A 24,765-nucleotide genomic window follows, 5' to 3' on the forward strand; every position below is an offset into this window, starting at 1 on the left:
AATAACAGGGTCTGAAATATGAATGGATCATTGTCATACTGAATGACTGGCAAAATATTCTCTGCATGCCTTTCTTTCTGTTATAATAATTATTACCAGTGTCCAAAATAATAGTTCACAAAAGCTTCAATGCCATGTAAATGTACTACAACTTGTTTGTGCTTTATAAACGTATCTGTAACTTACTACCATTATCAAGTGCTGTCTTGTGAATTCTCACACTTATGACAGATCCAAATGGTGACCCACAGACAGGAACTAGACTTGGATCTAGTTAAGGAAGTGAAAACACTGTAGAGCAGTGTGAAGCGTGCAGCTGGTATGCCCACCTATCCTCCTTAACGCGTGGAACAGCTGATGGCTCCGGTGGTGTCAGTGCTCGGAGCTGATTGGCCCGGCTGTCTCCTTGTACGGTTATGGTGAGCGCGCACGCAGCCACCAGGGCTCCTGGGTAGTGAGTTCAAACATGAGGCCCATATTTGTCCTAACCCCCTTCCCAACCATATATTCCCCATAAACCCCAGACATTTATGAGGTAATACTCACATCTATGCAGACACAATAAGCAACTACAAAGAAGTAGATAAAGGGGGATAAAAAAAAAATCCAAACAATTACTTGAGTGATAAATGTTGTAGCTCTAATATAAATTATTTGATGATTTGAATTATCTTTGTTATATAATCTCTATTTGAGTGGCATTACTTTACTGAGGTATGATTGCATTCTTCGGTTCTGGCCTCACCAGATAACTTACCACTCTATTAATAGATGTCCCTGGATATTGAGATAGAGAGCTGGATGCAGAGACAGCATCTCATAGGGTCAAGAATCACTAGAATTACTAGTTTGAGAGAGGGAACAAATCACTATTCAAGTTGTACCTGTTTGTTTCCGAAAAGACCGTATCAGGCATATATGTGGATGTGCAGACCGTCACCTTTAGCAATATAATGTAGGGACGTTGTAATGGAGTTCCTTTGATTTGATATTGTTCATTTAAAGGTTTAAAGACATCTTGTGTTTTATGAGAGGTTATGTTTGTTTCCTGAAGTCTTAATGAAGACACATTTCTGTTTTATCTTGCAAAAAACAAATGAAGATCAGTTCTATTCTGTTCTTTGCTCTTGTTACTATACCATACCAACAGTGAAGAACGAAGTGAATTTCACATATCATTAGTATCAGTATCAATATTCCCAGCTCTTGCATAGCAAAATTGCCAGATTTTAAAAGTACATATATTACTACAGTCTGTGAAATCAATATCCTACGACATCTTGCAGTAACTTGCCTTATGCAATTAAGCGAATAACTTGTAGAAATTAATTATGAATGTGTATTGCACTCATCCCATGCCGTTTCCTCACTGTGCCTCTCCCGTGTTAAAACCATACACTGTACATACAGTTTTTATACAGTCTGTGAGTAAGGCGTGTGTTTGCTGCCCTCTAGCGTTACTTTTAGGAAAAGTGATGACGTTTCACGTGCGACTCTTGTTGCGACAGCCACGCGACAGTGGCCGTAGGTTGTTGCTGCCTTCGGAGTTGTGGGCATGGTCAAATTATGATCAAGTGGTTATCTAAGCCAGCCTGACTGAGTTTCTTTGTTTTTTACGACATACGAGAGCGGCGCATTCAGCGGCGCAGTGGAGAAGCTCACAAAGGTAAAGCTTCGGCTCTTCCTGATATTTCTTCTGCCCATGTCGTGCGTGAGAGAGCGCAGCAGCACTGCCATGTAGTGATCCCAGAATGAGCGGTCAGCACACGCACACAGATGGGACAGACGACTACACTGTGCAGCAGGAGAATGAGCTAGAGGCTCTCGCGTCTATATTTGGAGATGACTTTCAGGATCTCCGCAATAAAGACCCGTGGAAGGTAGCCCCAGAGACAGACCATAGCCAAGTCTCAGAGCTAGCTCTAGTTGTTGATGTGGCATATGTACATATGTGTTGGGTCTCTGTCCAGGTTAAAAGGCCTCCAGAGGTACACCTTTGCCTACGTCCCAACGGGTTGAATCACAAACAGGAATGCTACGTGACCGTGGACCTGCTGGTTAAATGCCCAGCAACATACCCAGATCTGTAAGCAGCAAACGCTCCCTCTGCAACTTCCTCTGTGACTTCTGTCGAGTTTATTGATGACTGAACATGAAAATTACACACCTCTATTTAACCTTATAGGCACATTGTGTAACTTTTCGTGTGGAGGGTCTGTCAAATGCTTTTCTCCATGGAGATGTTATTACTTTGTCTGGAATGTTTCACAGCATGGTATTAAACCTTTCTATCTTCATGGAGACCAAACCAGACCAAGTTACAGGTCAAATCTGCAGAGCAGAGTCTGCTCAGAGTCAGAATGCATATTTGCATTTCATTGCATTGCATTTTTGAGCTACAGAACCATCTGTAATTTAATACATGTAAGGTAGAGCTGTTTAATATCATACTGTCAAAATTCCAGGCAGAGTAATAACACACTCATAGAAACAAGCAGGTGATGGACCCCCAACCAAAAAGTTATATGCACCATTAAAGCTGCATTTAAGTGTTTTGAGCCACTTTTAAATCTTTTAGTGTTGATATCAAACTAAAGTGTGATTTTTATGGCTGCTTTTTAGAATATGCTTTAGTAAGCCAGTAATACATATTCATTTGGGAATATATAGCAGTTGTTTTTATCATTATATCTGGCGACAGGCCTCCAGAGCTGGAGCTTAAAAATGCCAAAGGTCTCTCAAATGAAATCCTCCAAAACCTTCAACGTGAAGTCACCAACTTGGCTGCTGCCCGTTGTGGTGAGGTATGACTCACCTGCAAACCAGTTATACTACATAGGTTATATATTAATAATATAATTTCTTAGTTGTTCATACAATTTTATCTAATTATAATGTTGTATATGTTTGGTCTCTATAAGGTGATGATTTATGAACTAGCAGATCACATCCAGGGCTTTCTGAGTGAACACAACAAACCTCCATCCAGCTCCTTCCATGAAGAGATGCTGAAAAACCAACGCAAACAGCAGGAGAAGAGGGCCCTGGAAGAGCAGCAGAGAATGGACCAACAGCGGAGACAAGAGGAGGAAATGGTCAGGAATTTGACATGAACAAAATTCGTTCTAGTTAACTAGTGGCATGTTCATGTAAAATATATTTCTAGGAAAAAGAAATTATGGCTGTAATTCAAAAAAGAGAGGATCAGAAACGAGAGGAAAAAAGAAGAAAAGAAATGGCCAAACTGGTACAGTCATGATCATAATATAATATTTCTCACATAAGCTTCAAAACTTGACTTTGTTGTCCTGTGTCCTTATAAAGGAGCGGTTAGAATCCATTGAGCAGACAAATGCTGCTAAAAGTGTTCTGGGTAGGAGTCCTCCGAGTCCTGTCACATCTCCAACTGATCTGTCAGAAATCAAGAAAGGCATTGCTAATCGCCGTCGGACTACCTCAAACTCACGACATAGGTAACAGCACAGTGTTGTGTTTTTTTGTTGTTTTTAAAAAAAAATTCAACATCATTTTGACAAACCATTCCAAGTTAATTGCATAAAAATGAAACCTACAACAGTACAGATACAGACAACATAACATATTTTCATTTAAATACAATAGACATTAGACAGTGTTACACAACAACTGACAAAGATCTTCACAGATATAGTTAATTAATAATCATTAATAGTCATTAATAATACTATGTTTTTACAGGCGTGATACATTTGGTGAAGATAACCATAGATCACAAGAACTCCTCCATTTCAGCAGCACAACATTTGGAGAACTTGCTGTTCATAAAGGCAAACATTTGGGTAAGTTTAGAATAAATCAACAAAGTTTACATTTGGGATGATCTTGTATTTTTGTTTGTTTCTTAGGTGTGAGTGAGAGGCTTGGCCGTAGTGTTCACTATGGGTTTGAGGGGAACTCTGGCGACTTTGTGGTCATCTATGAGTGGTCGTTGAGGTGGAGCAAGAAAATGGGCAAGTTCTTCACCAGTCAGGAGAAAGGAAAGATCGAAAACTGTAAAAAGCAGGCATGTGTTCAAGGCACACTCAAGAGAAGACAAGAGGGATTGGCATATAAAATTGTATAAATAATCTTGTTCGTGTTTTCTGTTTAGATCCATGGAGCAGAAAATGAGTTGAATTCCCTGCTGCGGCTGGAGCATCCAAACCTGGTACATTACATGGCTCTGAGCTCCACTGAAAAGGAGGACTGTATTATTATTAATCTTCTAGTGGAACATGTATCTGGGACCTGTTTGAACCAAGTTTTAAAGACACAAACACCTCTGTCTTTAGATAAACTCTGCCTTTACACCGGCCAGTTGCTGTCTGCTCTGGATTACCTCCACTGTAACTCTGTCGTTCATAAGCAGCTGGGAGCATCCAGTGTGATTTTAGACTCAGAGGGAAATGTGCGGTTGACTGATTACAGCTTGTCTAAGAGATTTGCTGACATCTGCAAAGAAGACATTTTTGAGCAATCGCATGTGCGTTTCTCTGAGGCCACTGCCATGCCCACCAAGACGGGCAAAAAGGGGGACGTGTGGAATCTGGGTCTGATGCTGCTTAGTCTGAGTCAGGGAAAAGAGGTGACAGAGTACCCTGTGACTGTGCCCACCAGTCTGCCTGCTGACTTTCAAGACTTCCTTCAAAAGTAAGTCAAGAGGCCAAGACAAAAGCTCTTATCTATCTTACAAGTGCAGAGGCTGTACTGTACTATGCGTGTAATCTATATTGTGTAGCAGTGTGTGTATTTTAACTCTTTATGTATTTGTGTAGGTGTTTGTGTCTGAATGACGGTGAAAGGTGGACACCTCAGCAGCTCTTGGAACACTCTTTTCTAAAGCCTCCATCTCCAAAATTGTCTCCACACTGTCAGGATGCAAGCCCTGAAGGTAATCTGTAATCATATGCATAATGTTTGTACTGTACCACTGTAACTGTAACTCTTTTAATTTTTACTGCCCATTTGTTTACAGATCTTGTGGACTTTGCATCCACTGTTGTACCGCAGAGCCATATTCTGAATGCTCCTTTTAGCTCAGGTGTGCAGAGGCAGTTTTCTCGCTACTTTAATGAGTTTGAGGAGCTCCAGCTTCTTGGGAAAGGGGCCTTTGGTGCTGTTATAAAGGTAATTAAGACTGACTTGTATTTTTCCATTCTTTTTCAGTTCCTCACAATGTTTTGCTTTTGTAGGTTCAAAACAAACTAGACGGCTGCTACTATGCTGTGAAGCGTATCCAGGTCAACCCAGCCAGCAAGCAGTTCAGGAGGATTAAGGGCGAGGTGACCCTGCTGTCTCGCTTAAATCATGAAAACATCGTCCGTTACTACAACGCGTGGATCGAGAAACATGAGAAACCATCTGTAGGTGCACTGAGCAACACTGACAGCTCTGAGCCTCAAACACCTGAAAAGAATCCTCAGGAAAAGAAGCTAACAAGGAATGAGTTTGGACTATTGGACAATGTGGAGGACATGGCGCCACCTCCTGCCCTGTCCAGTTCTGTCGAGTGGTCCACTTCCATTGAGAAATCTTCAAGCGCAAAGTGCAGTGGCCACCAGTCTAGTGATGAAGATGATGATGATGATGAGGATGATGAAGATGTGTTTGGTGCCTCATTTTTGTAAGCATTAACTAACTTTTTTCAGTGCGTTTTAAAGGGACAGTTCAGAATTTTGGACATAGGACCTCATTTCCTAGTGAGCCAGAATATTTGGGGACGTGTGGAGACACTTTAAAAAAATATTCCATCCAGTCCTTGTATTTGCAGAGGTCGCTGGAGCTAGGCTAATGCATGTCAATGGCCATAGTTATCCTGCCACTAAAAACAGTCTTACCCACTCCACAAAACACCCGAAGCAAATCTGTTATTACGCCAGACTCTCGATGTGAATGTCTGTGTCGATAGAATAATGTTTGAAACAAAACTAACCTTACATTGCATGTTGAGGCACTGTTTTCTCATATATCAGTCCGCCGCTGCCAAGCTTTCTATCAGGAAGTACAACTGGTTGCTGCTGCTCAGACATAAATCCTTCAAATGCAAGGTTGGTTTTAGTTCTAAAATTATTCTATCAACGCATCCATTTACATTGACAGTCTGGCAGAATAAAAGATTTTTAATGACTGTTTTTAGTGACAGGCTAACTATGGCCATTGACACGCACTAGCCTAGCACCAGCGACCTCTGCAAATACAAGGACTGGATGGAATATTTAGAAAAGTGTCTCCACACTCTAGGAAATGGGGCCCCATGTCCAAGATTCTGAACTGCCCCTTTAAAACATCGTGTTGTTTTATCAATTTTTTTTGTTTTTTTTTGTTTAGGCCATCAGACAGTAGCTCCAGAAGTGATATCATCTTTGACAATGGGGATGACAGCATGGATGAGATGTCCCAGGTATGAGAATTTCACTTTCAAAATGTTTACATTTTCATTAAGAATAAAACACTAACAGATCAAACTTTGCCAGATGGAGCAAAGCAAAAAGCCTACAGCTGACACAACAGAGAGCATTGATTCTGATCGTTCCCTCCTCATAGCACATTACTTATACATACAGGTATGCTTCTCTGTTACTTCTTGTTGTACCATCAAAGTCTTCTATTTATTATTATATGACACTTGTTTGTTGCTTGTAGATGGAGTACTGTGAGAAGAGCACCCTAAGAGACACAATAGACCATGAACTTTACTTGGACCAAACTCGGCTCTGGAGATTGTTCAGGGAAATACTGGACGGGTTGGCATATATTCATGAGCAAGTGTGTATTTGGTGTTCTGTATGAATGTTCTATTAAGGAATGTCTGCACAGTTATTTTAATACTGTCTTAAATTAACCTCTGTCTCCATCAGGGTATGATCCACAGAGACTTGAAGCCTGTCAACATTTTCCTCGACTCTCAGGACCATGTGAAAATTGGGGACTTTGGACTGGCTACGGACCATCCAGCTAATGTGGTATGCTTGTCCATCTTACAAAGTCTTAATCATTCTTCATAAACAATTTGTGCATTAAATCATTCTTCCTGCTGTATTAAGGCTATAAATATTGTAGTCATTATAAAGTGTTATGATGTGAACTATATAAATAAGCACTGCTAACATGCCAACACTGTTTCAGGCTGCTGCTAGTTTCATAGCGGATGAGAGTGGTGCAGCAACAATACCCAAACCCGATCCAACTGGTAAGATTACAAATAAACATTTTTTAATAGTCAGCTATCTCATTTGACTAATTGTTTTGATTGTTTGGGTTTAGGAAACATGACTGGCATGGTCGGTACTGCCCTATATGTGAGCCCAGAGGTGCAAGGAAACACCAAAGCCACCTACAACCAAGTAACCAAGATATTTTTAGTGTTTGAAATGATGATCTGTTACTGTGAAGTGAAATTCCTTGGAAATCAAAGTTAGATTTCTTGATAAAGTTGTTGTGTCTATGATCAATGTAGTCCCAGGAATCAAGCGTGCATGTGTACGTAGTTTGTCTTGTTTTCATCCAGTAAGTAGGTCTTTAGTCTGCGCCGTCTTGTTTACTAAGGGTTTCTTTGTTTATGTCTAGAAAGTTGATCTGTTTAGCCTGGGTATCATCCTGTTTGAGATGTCCTATCGCCCAATGACCACTGGAGCTGAACGCATCACTGTCCTGAGCCAGCTGCGAGTGGTATGCATCTCTATAGCTGTGGAATTCTGATTCTGACTTTTTTTTTATTTGTGAAACTAACTTTTTTATCTACGACAGGAGCCCATCACATTTCCAGAAGATTTCAATCCAAATAACCAAGGAACACAGGTAAACAAACCAAAACAATAAGAATGTATCCATCCATTTGAACCAGAATACATATATATATATATTATATATAATATATTTCTTTGCTGTAAAAACAGAGGAAAGTGATACAGTGGCTGCTAAACCATGACCCTGCCTTTCGCCCCACTGCCCAAGAGCTGCTGAAAAGTGAACTATTGCCCCCTTCCCAGATGGAGGAGTCTGAGCTACATGAGGTGTTGCAGCACACTATGGCCAATGTCAATGGAAAGGCCTACCGCACCATGGTGGGCCAGCTGTTTGCCCAGAACCCCACCCCCGTCATGGACTTCACCTATGATATAGATCTGCATAAGGTACATGCTAACCTTTCCCTGTAGTTTGGCAAGAGACACATTTCCCTATTGATAACTTTGTACTTTACCATGAAATATCCAAAAGGTAAATTCATAGATGTTGAACCTGGTATTTTCAATTATTAACTCAACCCGAGAACTCACTGTATTGTAGCATAATTTTGCATTTTGACATTTTAAATTTTAGTTGTCCTCCATCTGTGTTTATTAATATTGGCCTATAGCAGAGGTCTCAACCTTTTTCCTCCGGTGAGCTACCTTTACAAAACAAAAATGCTACTCATTTTAATGGGCGCAAGAAACTGAGATGATTATAAGAACACAAGCCTTGGGGTACAGTTAGATGCCTATAAAACATAAATCATTGTCTATTTATTAGTGCACAAAGTTGGGTTTCAAAATGATACATTTACAATTGTAATAGGCATGTAATTAAACAAACTTTGGTTAGGCAGCACAATGGTATAATTCCGAAATCCCTTGGCGAGCTACTTGGAAGGGAGTGGAGAGCTACTGGTATCTCCTGAGCTACAGGTTAGAGACTGCTGGCCTATAAGATGATGTGATGTCATCTGAAATCCAGCAATAGCGACTTTGGGCTTCTTGTTTGCCTTTCTTGTCAGCGGTTTCGATTCTGTTTCATGTTAAAAAACCCAGTAATGACTGAACTACAACCTGTTAACGGTTTAAATATGTTAATTACTGTTAAACTGTTATTAAAATATGTGTTTACAAACAGTGCATGCTTAGCAATGACACATAACTTATAATAATTAGTTGCTTTTTCCTGGGGCTTATTTCTGTGGGATTATTTTCATTTTTTTTTTTTTTCAAATGCTTGATTGCTTGTTGCTCTCTGAAAATGTGGCAGTCTGAACCTTGCTAGAATTTCATGTGCAACTGTAAGCCTCCCCCATATGATGCTTGGAGCTTTTTTAATTGCAGATTATATACTTGTTTCAGAGTAGAGTGGAGAGTTGCATTTCCCACCTCTAGATGTCGCCCTGCTCAAGCATATGAGTTCATAGTTGCCCTGTCTGCCTGTTGAGAGCTTAATCGATACCTTCTGATCTTTAACAGTGTGTCTGTCTGTTCTCCCTTCAGGGCAGCTTCAGCTTCACCGGTGCTAAATTGCAGCAGTATGTGTATGAAACCATCACCCGGATCTTCAAGAAACACGGTCAGTCCTCTGCTGTGTGTAACTGTGCACACCTTGACATCTGACCCACTGTAAGCCTCATTTAGAGACACATCCCCACATCTGCTCCAGTGAGGGGCATTTCAACAATAAGTGTACTGTTGGGCAGCACACAGGCCCTGCAGGTGCTGCTTCTATTTCTGTGAACTTTACTCTGATCATGTCCAGCTGTTTGCATTTGTCTAAGCTTACATTGTGTCTCCTCATGTACTGTTTGTAGTAGATTAACAGTACTGATCAGATACATTTATTTTGATATTTACAGGGGCGGTTCGTCTTCAGACTCCCATGCTCCTACCACGTAACAGGAAGCTGTACGAAGGCAGTGAGCTGGCCTGCTTCATGGACCATAGCGGAATGCTGGTTACGCTGCCCTTTGACCTCCGGGTGAGTCCAACACACGCTCACAAATAACACACAAAGGTGAGCATGGCCCTGTTTGAACACAATCTAATTACACTGGTAGTCGCATTAGCACTTCCACTCACAGTGCCAGAGAGCAATCAGCAGCGCCCTCAGATGAGGCTGCTGCAGGAAAGCCTTAGGTCTAAATGCTTGTTTCCACTCTGTGATTGATTGCAGACTAATTCAGTCTTCTGAGGCTTTGTACAGGCTGACCTATGTCTCTCCCCTCTTTTATTTCAGATGGCCTTTGCACGATTTGTGGCACGCAATAATGTCACTCAACTGAAGAGGTACATTAAAATAAATCTGTATTCATTACTTTGCTATACCTCAGACCCAGTGACTGTAGGGTTTGTATTCTTCCATAGGTACAGCATTGAACGAGTGTTTCGCCCCAGAAAGCTGGACCGTGCCCACCCCAGGGAGCTTTTGGAGTGTGCTTTTGACATAATCACCACAGTCACAAACAGCCTGCTCCCTGATGCAGAGACCATCTATACTGTTTATGAAATTATTCAAGAGTTTCCTGCTCTTCAGGTAGCATACTTTCAAAGCTTCTACTTAACAATGGCTTTATTAATCTATCTTGGCTATAACTGTAAACATGAAGGTTTTTAATTGCAAAAAGAGTTCTCAGCTTTCATACTGATGTCCAGGCAAAGAATTTCTTTTGACAAGATGAATTATTGTGCTCTTTCGGAAACATCCTGTCAACTTGTTTTTCTTCCTTTATAATTCCCGTCACATTCCATCGCCACAACTGTCCCCACTCCCTCACAGAGTTCCAGTGCGCTTGATATTTACTCTGTAAATCTGTTATTCACAGCTTTGTTCATTTCCTTCCCCTACAGCACAGTCAGATCCTGAGAGCTACAAACATGCTCCCAGTACAGTTTTTGTCTGTCTCCTGAACCTAGTTAAACAGGAGGTTGGCCTCTGGTTCATAACCTTGTCAAGCAACTTGTTTTTAAAGTGGAAAACAAGACCAAACATAAGGCTCAAGAGGGCAGTGGGACACTGATACTGTGCATAGTCCACAATGTGTGAAAAGTAAATGCCTAGTTTGCATTTAGGAGACTTAAAATGTGTTTTGTGACCACAGGAAAGAAACTATAATATCTACTTGAACCACACAAGCCTCCTGAAGGCCATCCTGCTCCACAGTGGAATCCCAGAGGACAAACTGAGCCAGGCCTCCAACATACTCTGTGATGCTATGGTCAGTATGGGGCACCAAGGGTCTACGTAAGACAAGACTGTGTGCCTGTTATTGATCTGTTTGTATTAATGTGGCTTTTACTGCAGTCTGAGAAGCTGACCAAACGGGAAGTAGAGGCCAAATTTTGTAACTTCTCCCTGTCAACCAACAGTGTGAGTGTCCAGAAGTTGTCTGAGCCTGGAATCCTCAACAGTACCTAAAGTGACATGTGCTTATGTCCCTCTTTTACCTCCAGCTGCAAACATTATACAAGTTCATAGAGCAGAAGGGCAGTCTGCAGGACCTGGCCCCGCTGTTGGCACTGCTCACCAAACAGAAGACCGCTGTCACACAGCTGGCCAAGCAGGGTCTCAAGGACCTGGAGGAGCTCACTGTACTGCTCAACCGACTAGGGATCAAATTACCGGTGAGTTTGTGTGGGCCATATACTAGCCTATGTGCACAATTTTACTTGGCAGATGTTAACATATTTGTTCTATAGGTTGTGATCAACTTGGGATTGGTGTACAAAGTTCAACATCACTCTGGGATCATTTTCCAGTTTGTTGCCTTCATTAGAAAGCGGAAAAGAACAGTCCCAGATATAGTGGCTGCTGGAGGCCGCTATGATCATTTGGTATGTTTTACTGTAAAGTATTAGTCATCCACATTCCCCATATTAAAATCAATAAATAAACTGCAGTCTTAAGAATGTGTGTGAACCACATGTTTTCCATCGCAAACCTACCATAACTCCTCTATGTTCTCTCACTTTGCAAAGCACTGTTAGCTGTGCCGTCTCCATGGTATTATACTTTCTGTTTTGTGCTTATAGATTGTGGAGTTTCAAAGTTCGGCATCCACAGCTCCAGTCACCTCTGCAGTGGGGGCCAGTGTAGCTCTGGACAAAGTGTGTGCTGCTATGGCCAGCATGGAGGAGCCAGTAAGCTTACAAACACACACACACACACAAACACACACACACACAGGATGTGATATTTTACAGTAATTATTGTAATAGAGGAGCAGCAGGCAGACATTTCATATTTAATGATGCCTTATTCAAGCAGCCAGGTGCCATAGCTACTTTTAGATCCTAATGACTATGATCACTGGGCCGCTTGACGCCATACAGATATATTTAGCGCTACTTCATTTACATGTTAGATACACAGAAACTGACTAGGTGTTATTTAGTTGTTTCATTTAGTTGTTTTTGTTGTTCTATGACAGCCCCCTATAAGCTCATGTGATGCTTTAGTGGTTCCAGTTGGTCATTCATCTTTGTCCAGAGCCATCAGTGTTGTCCAAAAACTGTGGAGCATGGGTGTGTCTGCAGACCTCACCTATGACGTCTCACAGGTGAGTGGTGTGGCTCAATGAATACGCTTACCTTTTGGAATGATTTGGTGGTGAATCTCAACTTTCTTCTCATCTGGTTCTCATTGCTATTCTGTTATGTCTTGTGGTATTCTGTTGTATGTTTCTTAATTTGTCTTCTATTTTTACAATATGTTTTTGATCGATTAAGTAAGGCATATCAAATAAGCCAAATATTAAACAAAAGTCAGTCAGTGAGGGTCTAGTTCAGTCTAAATATAGCTTACATTTAGGAAGCAGAGGCCCTTTCAGGGGACCACAGGTCACTCTGGAGTTGTTTCCGGACCAGTGGAGAAACAAATCTATCTTGGTGGATTGTTTGGCCTTTACTCCTAAAGAGGGCAATAACTGATTCTTTCCCATTTAAGAATATGATATGTTTTAGGTTTGAATCAAATACACATTACACATTTAACTAAAATAAACCCATTGTTTCTGCTTAGAGACAAAGAAGGATTTGAGTTCCTTGTTATGCAATAAGTAATAAATCCATGGTCCCTAAGTTTGTTTTTCATTTTAATCTCCAAGTGAGAGGTTGCAGACCAATCTTATTTCTATATTTATTTCAAATTCATTGTGTGTTGCCCTACCTCCAATAATGAGCCTCTTTCTTCTTTGTTGTGATTATGTGATGTAGCTGGCTAAGCGGGTTATTTATTGACATTTTGTTGGTACTGTGGCTTATGCTGTGGAGCTCAGTCAGATGAGGAGTGTTGAGGTGAAGACATCCCATTTAAAGCTATTGAATTTAACACCTCTCACATGTTGTCTTGTTAACAAATGTAATCCGATTTTAATTCAGTGTAAGGATTTTATAGAGCAAATATGGCAGTTATCTCTTTTTCTAGTAGTTATAAATCCCATCAGCCATTAGACAGTATTGGATCTGACTTGGCTCTGTCAAGTTTAGGCAGATTATTTGATGGTTTGTAAATCTCTTTTTAGACAGAAATATTTAGAAACTTAGAAATTAATGTATTCCTATTTGATGTTATTTTTGTGTTTTAGTCTCAGGAAACTTTAATGGACCAATGCAGACTGGCTGGTATCACCTGCATGGCCATGGTCTCTGACAAGGAAGGCAACTACGTGAAGGTAATCCTCCTCCATCTATAGTATCTGAAGCTGTAGTACATAAACTGTCATCTTTACTAAAACATATGTGTTCCAATTCTGACAAAGTAAATAATGGTGGCGATATATACAGCAACACCTGTAAAATGAATTTTGTCTTTGCAGGTGAAATCATTTGAGAAGGACAGACAGTCTGAGAAGAGAATTCCAGAGAATGACTTGGTGGACCACATTGTTCAGAAATGTCGGACCAAATTCTTTGAAGAGCGAAACATCAGGTAGAGACATAGTGGAGCTGCAGGGACTTGTGGGGCCTTTAAAGGGTTTATCTTCTAACAGTTGTGCTTATGCCTCTGCAGGGAAATCTCTGAAGGCATGTCTCTCCCCAATCCCAAAGGATCACTGCTCAACACTACAGGTACAGGACCGACTAAGCTGCTCTTTACAACCCACTCCAATAAAATCCTCATGCTGAATGTTATACCCATGAGGCCTCACTTCACCAGACATTAGGATTCTTGCTAAGTGGATTATAAGAGAGAGTGTACATACAAGAGTTTAAATGTTTTTGTGAGCAAATAACCACAGCTATGAATGCAGAATGTCACATCTTTGAGACAGCAAACAGTGCAAAGGGGATTTCCTTAAAATGAAAAAGTGCATTTCAGGTACGTCTTCGGGTGGATGGAATTTTCCACAGTATGGCATTAAACTTATTTCAGTGGAAACAAGCAGCACCTGTAAGCCAACAAGTTATAGGTCAGATCTGTGGTGAGGTGACCAGCTTACAGAAATAATGCATTTTTTTTTTTCAAGATGTTTCTGAGCAGTAAAATGGCTGTAATTGAATGATTGATAGATGGATAAGTTTAATGTGGAACTTCTCAGGCAAAGAAATAACATCGTAAGAAGTCAAGGTGATCGACTCTCGAACAGTACACATTAAAATCGTTTTTTGATTGTTTAGGATCGTCAGAGCAACACTGTGGCAGCACTTCCGTAAATCTAAATGTGAATGTCATCAGCCCAGAAAAGGTTTCTGCAAGTGCCAGGCGACGTTATGACACCCAGGTCAGTGTGTTTTCCATTCCTCTTTGATCCTTTTATGTAATGTAACCTTTTTATGCTAATGAGGTGTCTTGCCCAAGGACACTATAGATGGGATGTGAATAACCAGCCTGTTTATTGAGTAACTTGAGTCTGTGAGTTTGTGTGACTTTGTGGGGAATTATTGTTCTGCTCACAAGCCGTAAACTCACTCTAAAATGATCCGAGTGCTTATGAATCCATTTAGATGATAATTATCCTTCCCGCTTTATGTTTGGTCATGGGAACAGTTAGTCTCCTCGGTCATGATTTCGCTCTTATCTCTCCTCAGATCCAAACCCGATTACAGAATCTCGGCAGCAATTTACAGAACAAGAGCAATGACATTGAGGTTCTGGCGGTAAGTCATTTGTTTGTTTACCCCTTTCTCCCTCTCAAACCCACGCACCCTTTTTTTTCTCTGCATGGTCGCCTTATCGTCTCAGCTCATGTGTGAAATCGCAGGGCGAGGAAAGTGCTTCTGATAGCTAAAACAGCAAACATCACAGGAGCAGCCTCATAGTTGAACCTGTTAGTGATATCTTGGCGAGCAATTCATTTTGGTCATTACAGGTGCTCGAGGTGCTCATTTGTGTGTGTGTGGGGGGGGGGGTTCAGACAAGCAATACCACTGTGATTAGAGTTGCAATTCATTTTGAACACTTGTGTAAGCATTTGACGACTGAAATGAAATGCTAAAATAATAAAAGAATCACGCACTTCAGATTGTGTAAAGGTCTCAAATACAGAACCTGATGTTTTTATTGCCTGTTGGGGTAGTTCCAGTGTAACCTTTAGCTTAAAACAAATATATCTCAAATAAAAACATACCCCGCTACTGCATGCTCCTCTGTGTCATAGTGTACGAATGTTTGGCTTGTCAACTCATTGTATTGTGTTTTCACTGAGACAATGATCACCAGTGTTTTGCTTGTGTTATCTTCCAGGTGGACCTGCAGAAGGAAACTCTGATCTGCTTCCTGTCTCTGGAGGTCTGTTGGTACTGCCTTGATTAAGCATGTTGTTGAGTCAATAATGCGGGCTATATTTGAATGAATAGTGGGCGCTATAGTGGGAAGTGGAAAGAACTGGCAGTGAGGTCAGGCCTCGAGACAGGAAGAGGGGATCCCGCTTGTTTCCTTACAGTCCTGGCTGACGAGGAGCAGAGTGAGGGAACACCCTGGACTTTTTCCACAGCCCACTCATTTCACGAGGCTCTCACGTTTGCAGGAACATTATAGTGAACAAAAAGAGCTCTGAGAAGGTGTTAATATCACATTCCATGCTCCTGAGAAAATAACTCATAAAAAAGTGTTGGTTCCCTCTGTTAAAAGACTTAAATTATATTGTGGCAAGTAACATAAGGAGAGGTGAAAATGCCCTCCACACCGGGATAATATAAGCAACAGCCTTCACTCAATATCTGAAAAGGCCACCTACACCGGGCACACATATGTCAGAGAACATTTGTGGAGTATAAAAAGTATGACAATACACAGTGTGTAAAACCAGGCCTGCAGGAAAGGTCTGTTTTGAATATGGCAAATTGCTCCAAGTCACACAAGGAACAAGAAAATCTATAAACCCACTTGCGCTTTGTGGCTTCACAGCTCTGCTCCCTTTGACATGCACAAATATACTCCACTGCTGGACATAGAACCTCCATTCATTGGCTTGAAACGCCTTGGCTATAGAGCGGGGCAGTCATAGTTAACACTATGACAATGACAACTGTATTTTGTTATGATTTCTGACAAAGAGCCCGAGCTCACTGCTGGTGGTTTGTACATGTTTGATTTTCACACTTAAAGGGGTAATGCATTTTGTGAAAGGCTGTAATTTTTGTTTCATTACAGTTTGACAGTGAGGAGCAGTTCAACAGCAGTGTGAAGACTCTCTTGTCTCGACTCCCAAAGCAGCGCTACCTGAAGTCCATCTGTGAAGAGATCCACCATCTAAAGATTACAAAGAAGTATGTCCTTTTGTGACACTGAAAAGTTTATTCAGTTTAGAATACAGTTTTAGGCCCAGAGGAAAACCTCATTTTGCAATTTTTCAGTTGTTCTATCAGTTCAGATGTTAAGTTATTTTTGTCCCCATGCACAGATTTTTTTAAAGGTAGGTTTGTACTAATTTATAATCACTACATCTTAACAAAGCATGATTCAGACATAGTAAGTGCTTAATATCTTAAGTCTTTGGTCATGCTTTATTAAGACTAGAAGCGCCTAATTTAGGTTTTATTTGGCATTTTATCTGGTATTAATCATGATCTAGATTTGAAAAAAAAAAAAAGTGACCACAGTTTTCAGGCGTATCTTCTATGAGTCCAATGTGATCAAATGGCAGGACACTAATGCGGTACAGACATTTTCCAAGCAAACCATTGAATTGTCTCAGAAGACCCTGGACCCCCTCACTGCCCCGTCTGCTTTGCCTCATGTTTCTATCCTCCACTGTCTTGTATTCATAAAAAATACTCAAATTCATAAAAAATTATATAAAAAATCCTCACTTCCTTATATGTGTGGCTGCCACTCTTAAAGCCCCTTGTGAATGTGTACAGACCAGGTGTAGCAATGACATTCAGCCCATCAAAGAGAGCTGCTAGACTGATAACTACAGGCTTGCCCCACGCCAAATCCGCCGCTGATCCCATTTCCTGAGGTGAAATCTGGAACAATTTTCTATGTTTGGTCTTATGGCGTGTTGCTTGCAGCACTGATTGACTGGTAGCACTCAGACTGTGTTTTAAATTAGGGAGTTCGTAACGCGTCTGTGTTTGGGCCTTGTTGTCCTTAGAAACCCACCGCAGAAGAATACATGTATGAGGTAAAGAGAGATTCGTGAATTAGATGGTAATAGAAAATCAAAGCCACTCATTTAGGCTTTCTCATGAGAACACTCGGTTTTCATTTGCTGTCTCTGATATGTGCCTCATTTGCCATTTGGGAGGAAAGTCTTTGCTGATTGTGTTGTGAATTAAGGGCACAGCATGGTTCTATATAGTCTTGATTCTAATAAAACTACTCATCTGCAATGTATATTCTAAGCTTATGTTTAAGTAGCGATATTAACTCAAGATCTGTATGTGGTAAGTAGTGCTGTGATGTTTTATGTTGGAACTCATTGCTCTTCTGCTCTCTTGCAGGTTGGCTGTGGTGGTTCTATACAGCTACAAAGATGACTACTACAAGATCCTTCTTTAGAGCTGGGAGAGCTCCACTGTTCAGGAGAATATCATGTAGTCAGCACTTCTGACACTGAAAGAGAGACCTAACAAATTTCAATCATGGAGTCGAAGTCTGAGAGTTTGGTAACTGCACACGTAACTTTTTTATTAGTCCTCATCATGAAATGAAGTTAAGGACTTGCCTCAAAAGAACTGTAAAATCAAGACAAGGGCTTGTGTGTTTATGTAAGATGTTTTATATTTGTAATAATGAGGATGGTGAAACAATACATCCAAACTTTTTTGCTGTGAATTTCAGTGTTTTCTAAAAGAATGTGTGAGCCTTATGCAATGGGCTACAAAACCTCTATTCTGGCAATTATGTTTCAATCACAATAGTACATTAAGTGAAGTGACAGATGCTCAATAACATCCTCAAAGTTTCCTAAAAATAATGTCAGTTGCACAGACACACCATGGGCCATTGTTGGTCTGAAGGCCTGGGAAGCTTCCTGAGTGTTTACTGATCCTTCTGCAGATAATTCCTCACCTTCAACTTTATGAGCGAACATTGAGAAATTGTCACTTTGCCAGTGTTGCTCTGCACAACAATGTCTGTTTTTTTTAAACTGGCATAAATGAGTGAGTCATTCAAACCTCAGACAATGCCTTCTTTACCCCAGCACACATCTGCCTTTTCAGAAGGGGAGAAAACCTCTTGTACGTTTGAGATCTGACGTGAGTTTGGAGAGGACAAATTCTTACTTAGAGCTTAAGGCCCAATCCAGATGTGTTTGTGACTAGTAGAAATCACTTGCAGATACCACTACAATGACATCATGTAGTAAGAGTTTGCTGTTCCAAGTATCACCATTGTGGTCCTTTGGTTCACACATTTATTGGTCAAAATGAGTGTAAACATACAGTTCATCAAGGCAATGTATTTACATGGTTTACCGAGCAACACAAATAAATAAGGTTGAACAGAGGAAAGCGGATAGAAAAGGAAAATGGTCTAAAATGTACAACAGCTTTGGCTACCAAAGGTCATTTTCAAAGAAAACAAACTATAGTTTAGTATTAATAAATAAAGCTATGTGAAAAAATAAATAAGGTACTCTGTTGTCTACTACTTTAAACTACTTTTTACACAGAGAAGCTTTTACTGTCGCCTCCATTTAAAGCAAAATGTCATCATTCAAAAAGACACAAGTCAACTACACTTCAGTAAAAACTGGTTGTCCAGTTTTCAGAGAAAAAGAATAGAAACTGGCAAACTATTGACGTGTGGAATCCAAAGCTCTCTGTCCTTTCCGGTATGGAGCAGACTGGTCAGATCCGCTGTTCACTGGAGTGGTTTAACATGTCCATGTGCTTCATATGCTCTCAAATCCCTGATTAGGACCTTTATCCTCACAAGAATCCGCCAGTGGGCTTTCTAACAAAACACCTACAAGAAAAGTGCTATATCACTAATACGCTGCAATGTCTACCATCACATTTACCAACAAACAACCTTATTTACCAACATATGACCTTATTTCATGTACATTTTCACAACAATATTGTTTCAAAATGGAAAGAACTTTAGACAAAGGATGTTTTTTTTTTTTTAAATGGTTTGGACAGTAACTTAAAACATTTTAAGGCAATCAAATGAAGGCATAACATGGCAAACATTCACTGAATGGTAACTCCACCTTACACTTACCAAATACAAGTAGTGATGGGTGATCAATCATAGTCATATACAGTCTATGGTCATGGCACAGTTGTGAATGTACCTCATTAGGATTTTTTTCTACTATAACTATAACATCATGAAGCTTTTAAATGCAAGATGAACTGTGTGAGCCTTAAGCATTTTCAAAGAACAAATTGTATGGTGTTTGACTTTGTACACGGAATGACTTAATGAAAAATGTAAAACTATATATAGAATACGTGTCACTCCTAAAATTGGTAAGGGGAAATGTTTAGGCTGCCATTTTCTCCCTGGCCCCACTGAGGCACCCAGAATAATAAAAGAGAAGGCCAAGAACAGCACAAGTACAAATATTGTAGAAATATACAAAAACTATGATGGAAAGCACACATTCTAAAGCAGTTAAATCCAATAGGATTATCAGTTCCTTTGGCCTTACTGCTCATGAAATCTGTCCACTGCTGCACACTTATGCAGCATCCTGTACACATGTTTAAAGTCCTAAAGCTTTGATTTTGTTTTCTCAGTTTCAGACATTTCACATAATGACAGACAAATTCTGTTTTTCTGGTTGCTGTCATCTGTAGTGAGGCAGGTTTCGGAGTGGCCGTAGATTGTCCATCTTCCTCTTCACACAACCCAACTGCCAGAGTTTAGGTTGAAATCCACGTGATATGGACAAAACAGGTCTGTCTCACAGTGCATAAGTTCTAATGTCCCATGAGAACAGGGGTAAGGCTGGGTGTGGTAGGAGTCTAGCGTGTCCAGTCGTTGACCATGCTCAGCTTGGCTCTGGGGATGGTCATCTTATCCCCGCACGAGGAGCTCAGGTCAGGGGAGAAGTGGAGCAGGCCACAGTCATTCTTCACGTTTTGGAATTTGCTCTCCTTCGATGGCTCCATGTAGACAACAGAGTTTTTGTTGACGTGTTTCTTCAGTATTACAGTCTACAAAAAATAAGAGTTGAGTTTACTACTGTTTATTACAAACTTAATAAAATTGTGACTATATACTAGCACATGTAATAAAACATTTTCTAGTTTTTTGATAAATGTACTGCCTCACTCTCACATATGTCTGTGGTCTTATTGCTTAAATTTTTTACCAGATGAAAAAATGAAAAGAAATGGCTCACCTTTTTTGGTGCACTGTAACAAGACATCTGCACCCACTTCTTCTTCCTGTTGATGAGCAACGCCACAATGATGAAGATGATGATGGCCAGGAGGAGACCGGCCAGAATCCAGGCTGCAGACTGGTAGATGAGGGCCATCTCTGCTTGGCTAGGGAAGTTCTCTCCCAAACGAGGCTCATCTGTGAGACAGAGACAGAGTAGTGGTGATCTAAATGAAACAAAATCTCTTTGTTTAGATTACTGTCCCTCCCATAAGATAACTCAAACTGTTCAAAGCACCAAGAGACATTGACATTGATTAATCAACAAGGCTTGTCTCACGAGAGTTCATATTTCTGCACACGTTTGTAAATGTTCAACTATCATTTGTCATCTTATCCCCACACTTTCTGAGGTTTACAGCAGTAAAGAGTGAGTAATAGAGTGCAGTAGTGAAGATGTGTGTAATAAATGGGCCTGTCATACCTGTTTGAATGATGAGCGGAGGTACAGAGACAGTACTAGTCCAGACCTTTCTGTCCTCTATAGCTGTGACAACTTTCTTGGGAGTACTGGTCGACAGCATCACTGGAGCTGAGGTGGTCATTTCTGTCCACACAAGAAGAATACATATAAAGCATATTAAGAGAGTGTATAAGCTTCTACTGTGTGTAAACATTACATAAAATGTTAAGTCTGAACAAAGGCCTGGGACCCCCTATCAGAGCAAACAATAGGACGCTATGGAGCGGTGTTCCTCTATGGGAAAAGCTGACAGTGGGCTTTGCCTTCCTGTGCTGCCACAGAGAGTGGGGACAGGAAACACGTGTGAATGTGCGGATGCCCGGGGGAGTGCTTTCACTCACAACCAGCGGTGTGTTTGTCACATGGAATGTTGTTGGGAATGGCTGTGTTTGTGTACGCAGCGCCAGGTTGGCTAGGGCTAATGGACAAACACAAGAGTGCATGGGCTTTTTTGACATGCCCCTTCACTCTTGTTATAAAGCATCAGATACAGTGCCTCTGCAACATTTGGTATCTCATGTCATATGCACATTATAGACATGTACATAATGCATACTGTGAGTACGCCTGTCAGCTGTCTGACCCTGTCACAGCCCACGTACCCAGACAGTGTGGGCAGCACTGGCCCTTGCGCAGGACGGGCACTCTGCAGCTGGCGGCCGGACAGCGCTGGGAGAAACACTCAATAGTGCCGTTGTTGCAGGTGCAGCTGGTGCAGGCATTGGCTCTCCACGAGTCTCCAGACAGAAGCACGTCTCCATCAGAGGTGATGCAGTAGTCCTGCTGACTCCTGTTCACTGGCAGCAGTGGACTCTCTGTACACAGGGACACAGAGGGGTCAGGGCAATTATTACACCACAAATGGAGCTTTCCAATATGGTGAACATAAGCTACATGATTAGAACAGAGTGCATTATTATACAACTGATATTTTCACTTTTCTATACAGGGAACATGAATCATATAGTAAACAACTCTCCCTCTCAGTGCTTCCTTAATCTGTTTTGAGAAGAATTTAGTTTGTTGTCAACATTAAGAGGTGAACAGCTTTTAGCGGCCGTCTGCTTATATCACCGCTGTAGAACATCTCAGTCCACAAACGTTATTGGACCTTTAGGGGCGGCTTAAGATAAGGGTAGAAAAGATGGTTTACTGTATGTCCAGCATAAACAGAAGTGCCTCCATATGGCAGCTGTCAGTTCTTCCTGTCTTCTTTATCTGGTCCATCAGGCCTTGGAGCAGCAAAGACCAAAGACTGGTTATTGGCCAAATGTCCATGGTGCCTGATGCACACATAGATCATAGGGCTGTCAGGAAGATGTGTATTATTCCCACATTCCTGGTGACCAAGCTCCAGCACATATCAAAGGACCTCTGTCAATCTGTCTTTGTGGAGAGGCAGATGCATAGATAAGGTGCAGTGGCATTCTCCAGGAGCGGCCTCCAGAGCAGTCATGCGTTGCTGATTTGTGGGCCTCAAGCTCTCCAGAGCTACCAATATGATGCTTATAATTATGTGTTTACTTTGAGCACTGACTTAAGACTTAAACAAAATATCTTCCCAGAAACAAGAAAGCAGGAAGAGTTGCAAGATTGTTTTGGGGAACTTTTAACAAAACTATTTATTTTTGTGTATTTTACTCACTTCAGCAAATCCTCTGATCTTCTTATAGCCCCCATACTTTTACTATTATACTTAATGACTTTCTTTTATTAATAGTGAAATGGTAAGGGAACGTTTTTGATTAACTAAAAATGGTAAGGCAAGATGCATTGGACTGAAGGCTATATGTAAAAAGACTTTTGATGTTGAGACATAATAGATTAACATTACATTTACCTCACATGAAATAATATAATTTTAATAACAATTCCTTTTGGAATTCCCTTCTCTCTCTTTACTTTCTTGCTTCAAAGATCCCAACCGGTCTCGGCTGGTTTCTTTATGAGCCCGACATAAAACTGCCCCGTCTGAGAGCTACACGCAGGACCTTTCAAAACCACATGCTCCAAGCACTTTCCAATCAACTCCAGGCTGTTCCCACACTCCGAATGAAGCCTTTAAACAGCCCTTATTACACTATTTTCTGATCTGTGTTATAATGTTGTTTCCGCTTCACAAACAGACCTGGAATTGTGTTTTGTATCATTCACACATGTTTAACGTACAAACCCTGCAGATTTAGACTGAGCTCTTCTCTCAAACTGAAAACACTCTGTTCCACCTTGATGTCACGTGCTAATACAGGAAGTGCTCCACTGTGTTTTTAAACTCTGTACACCTTCACTAGAATAATTTTGATCATTTCAGCCCTGGAACTGCCAATTTCTACAGAATAGGTTGCAGGCAGCTCTTTGTAAACTACCACTACATGACATCACAATGTGGAACAGAGTATTTTGGGCTTTCGAGATGTAGATAGACATAATAAAGGGTTACTCAAAAGTGTGTGAATGAAACAAAACACAACTCCGGGTATGTTTCTGATTAGGGCTGGGTATCATTAAGGAGATACCAATATGATACATACCTCGATACAGTGAGCTTCAATTCGATATAATATTATTTCAAATCAATTCAATATAGTTCAGTAAAAATAATGGCTAAATCATGGCTGTGATACTAAAAGTCTTTGTTAAATCACTTCTTGTGCAAAGTTTGTATGAAACACAAACATTTAAATAATCAAAACAGTGAAAATGTAAAATGTGGTGCATACAAACGTGTTGCAAGAAAATAATTTAGTAAAATATACCAAAAAATACTCTTGGCCATATATCGATACAGCAGCCCACAATATCGATACTGTATCATCACATTAAATGATACGATAAATCAATATTTTGATATTTTTGCACAACCCTATTTTTGATGCAACATTTCTTAAAGCTCACAAAAGTCAAATTCCTCCCCTAGTTCCTCTTTAGAATCAGGTGAGATTTGGGCATTTACCTGGGCACACGTGGCAGCAGGTGTCCCTGTTCCGGATGGGCGAGTGGCACAGGGCTGGAGGACACTGTTCCGTATCACACAGGACTCTCCCCCGTCGACAGGTGCAGCGCGTGCACTCATCCAGGTCCCAGGTCTCCCCCTCCACGTAGAACTCTCCTCCAGGCGCCCTGCATACCACCATGTCCATGCCCTCGGCCTGACCACTGCCTGACTCATCTGCACGAAGACACAGCAAATAAAGTCGAAGGCAGGCATTTTGTAATAACTTGAGACATACGGATATGATGGTGAATTTTAATGCTGCATTGCTCCTCTCATGCCACCAGTCACCTGTTGCCTCCCACAACAACCAAGGATAATGTTTGACTTTAACTTTATGTTACTATAAAAAATAATATTTTTAAATGTTTTGTTCTGACTTCTGCAGTATGTTGATGAGTTTGTTTTAAATAAGAAAAAATAAGCTTAGATTGTAATGTACAAGTATGCATTTTAAAAATATCTATATTTGGGCAAGAAAAGTATTGTAAATAAAAGTCTAGTATTTTCTGTGATCACAATTATAGGCCCATAAACAACAAATTACCAAACAATGTGTACATGATTTGATATTGTGAGGTCAAAGGGCATTATAACTTAATAGATTGTTCAGCTACTATTGTATTTCACGTTATGGAGCAGTGGTTCTCAATCGGTGTATCATTCATTTTTCAAAATAAAACCAAAAATAAGAAAACAAAAAAACAACAATTTTCTTCATTATTTGTTTCCAAAACCAAAATGAAAAAAATTATAACGATTCATT

General features: G+C 40.6%; 2 protein-coding genes across 5 annotated transcripts in view; one reads left to right on the forward strand and one right to left on the reverse strand.

Moving 5' to 3' along the window:
* The first annotated feature begins 1,077 nt into the window (after positions 1-1,077).
* On the forward strand, positions 1,078-19,712 carry eif2ak4 (eukaryotic translation initiation factor 2 alpha kinase 4). Of its 4 annotated transcripts, XM_055157299.1 has the most exons (39): positions 1,078-1,880; positions 1,971-2,086; positions 2,702-2,804; positions 2,922-3,095; positions 3,167-3,247; positions 3,325-3,473; positions 3,718-3,818; positions 3,885-4,042; positions 4,130-4,668; positions 4,794-4,909; positions 4,994-5,145; positions 5,211-5,641; positions 6,346-6,418; positions 6,492-6,581; positions 6,661-6,783; positions 6,876-6,980; positions 7,144-7,207; positions 7,282-7,361; positions 7,585-7,686; positions 7,765-7,815; positions 7,914-8,150; positions 9,255-9,330; positions 9,614-9,735; positions 9,994-10,043; positions 10,122-10,290; positions 10,856-10,972; positions 11,059-11,124; positions 11,208-11,378; positions 11,454-11,588; positions 11,787-11,894; positions 12,185-12,313; positions 13,340-13,426; positions 13,571-13,683; positions 13,765-13,823; positions 14,373-14,476; positions 14,784-14,852; positions 15,439-15,483; positions 16,348-16,463; positions 17,643-19,712. In XM_055157299.1, exons 1-39 carry the CDS (start codon positions 1,752-1,754, stop codon positions 17,698-17,700), a joined length of 4,968 nt encoding a protein of 1,655 aa, XP_055013274.1. In that variant the 5' UTR covers positions 1,078-1,751; the 3' UTR covers positions 17,701-19,712. The 4 variants fall into 4 exon arrangements, with proteins under 4 accessions (XP_055013274.1, XP_055013292.1, XP_055013282.1 ...); XM_055157317.1 differs by lacking the exon at positions 2,702-2,804 and having other exon boundaries at positions 1,078-1,666; XM_055157307.1 differs by lacking the exon at positions 2,702-2,804 and having other exon boundaries at positions 1,746-1,880.
* Positions 19,713-20,123: 411 nt separating this feature from the next.
* crim1 (cysteine rich transmembrane BMP regulator 1 (chordin-like)) overlaps positions 20,124-24,765 on the reverse strand; it is a 44,709-nt gene continuing 40,067 nt past the window's right edge. Inside the window, exons 11-15 of the mRNA XM_020919824.2 lie at positions 23,961-24,176; positions 21,610-21,822; positions 20,969-21,091; positions 20,504-20,682; positions 20,124-20,315 (exon numbers count right to left, since the gene is read on the reverse strand). Of these exons, the coding sequence (XP_020775483.1) occupies positions 20,124-20,315; positions 20,504-20,682; positions 20,969-21,091; positions 21,610-21,822; positions 23,961-24,176 (923 nt within the window). The remainder of the gene's footprint in view (positions 20,316-20,503; positions 20,683-20,968; positions 21,092-21,609; positions 21,823-23,960; positions 24,177-24,765) is intronic.

Source organism: Boleophthalmus pectinirostris, unplaced genomic scaffold (genome assembly GCF_026225935.1).
Source record: "Boleophthalmus pectinirostris isolate CB_2022bp ecotype Guang Dong unplaced genomic scaffold, ASM2622593v1 HiC_scaffold_10, whole genome shotgun sequence".
Classification (NCBI taxonomy): Eukaryota; Metazoa; Chordata; class Actinopteri; order Gobiiformes; family Gobiidae; genus Boleophthalmus; species Boleophthalmus pectinirostris.

Excerpts from the sequence above, each read along its gene's own strand:
- eif2ak4 (XM_055157299.1), top strand. The coding sequence starts at position 1,752 with ATGAGCGGTCAGCACACGCACACAGATGGGACAGACGACTACACTGTG. Across the intron at positions 3,096-3,166 it reads GGAGACAAGAGGAGGAAATG|GAAAAAGAAATTATGGCTGT; the intron begins GTCAGGAATTTG and ends ATATATTTCTAG. Across the intron at positions 7,362-7,584 it reads CCAAAGCCACCTACAACCAA|AAAGTTGATCTGTTTAGCCT; the intron begins GTAACCAAGATA and ends GTTTATGTCTAG.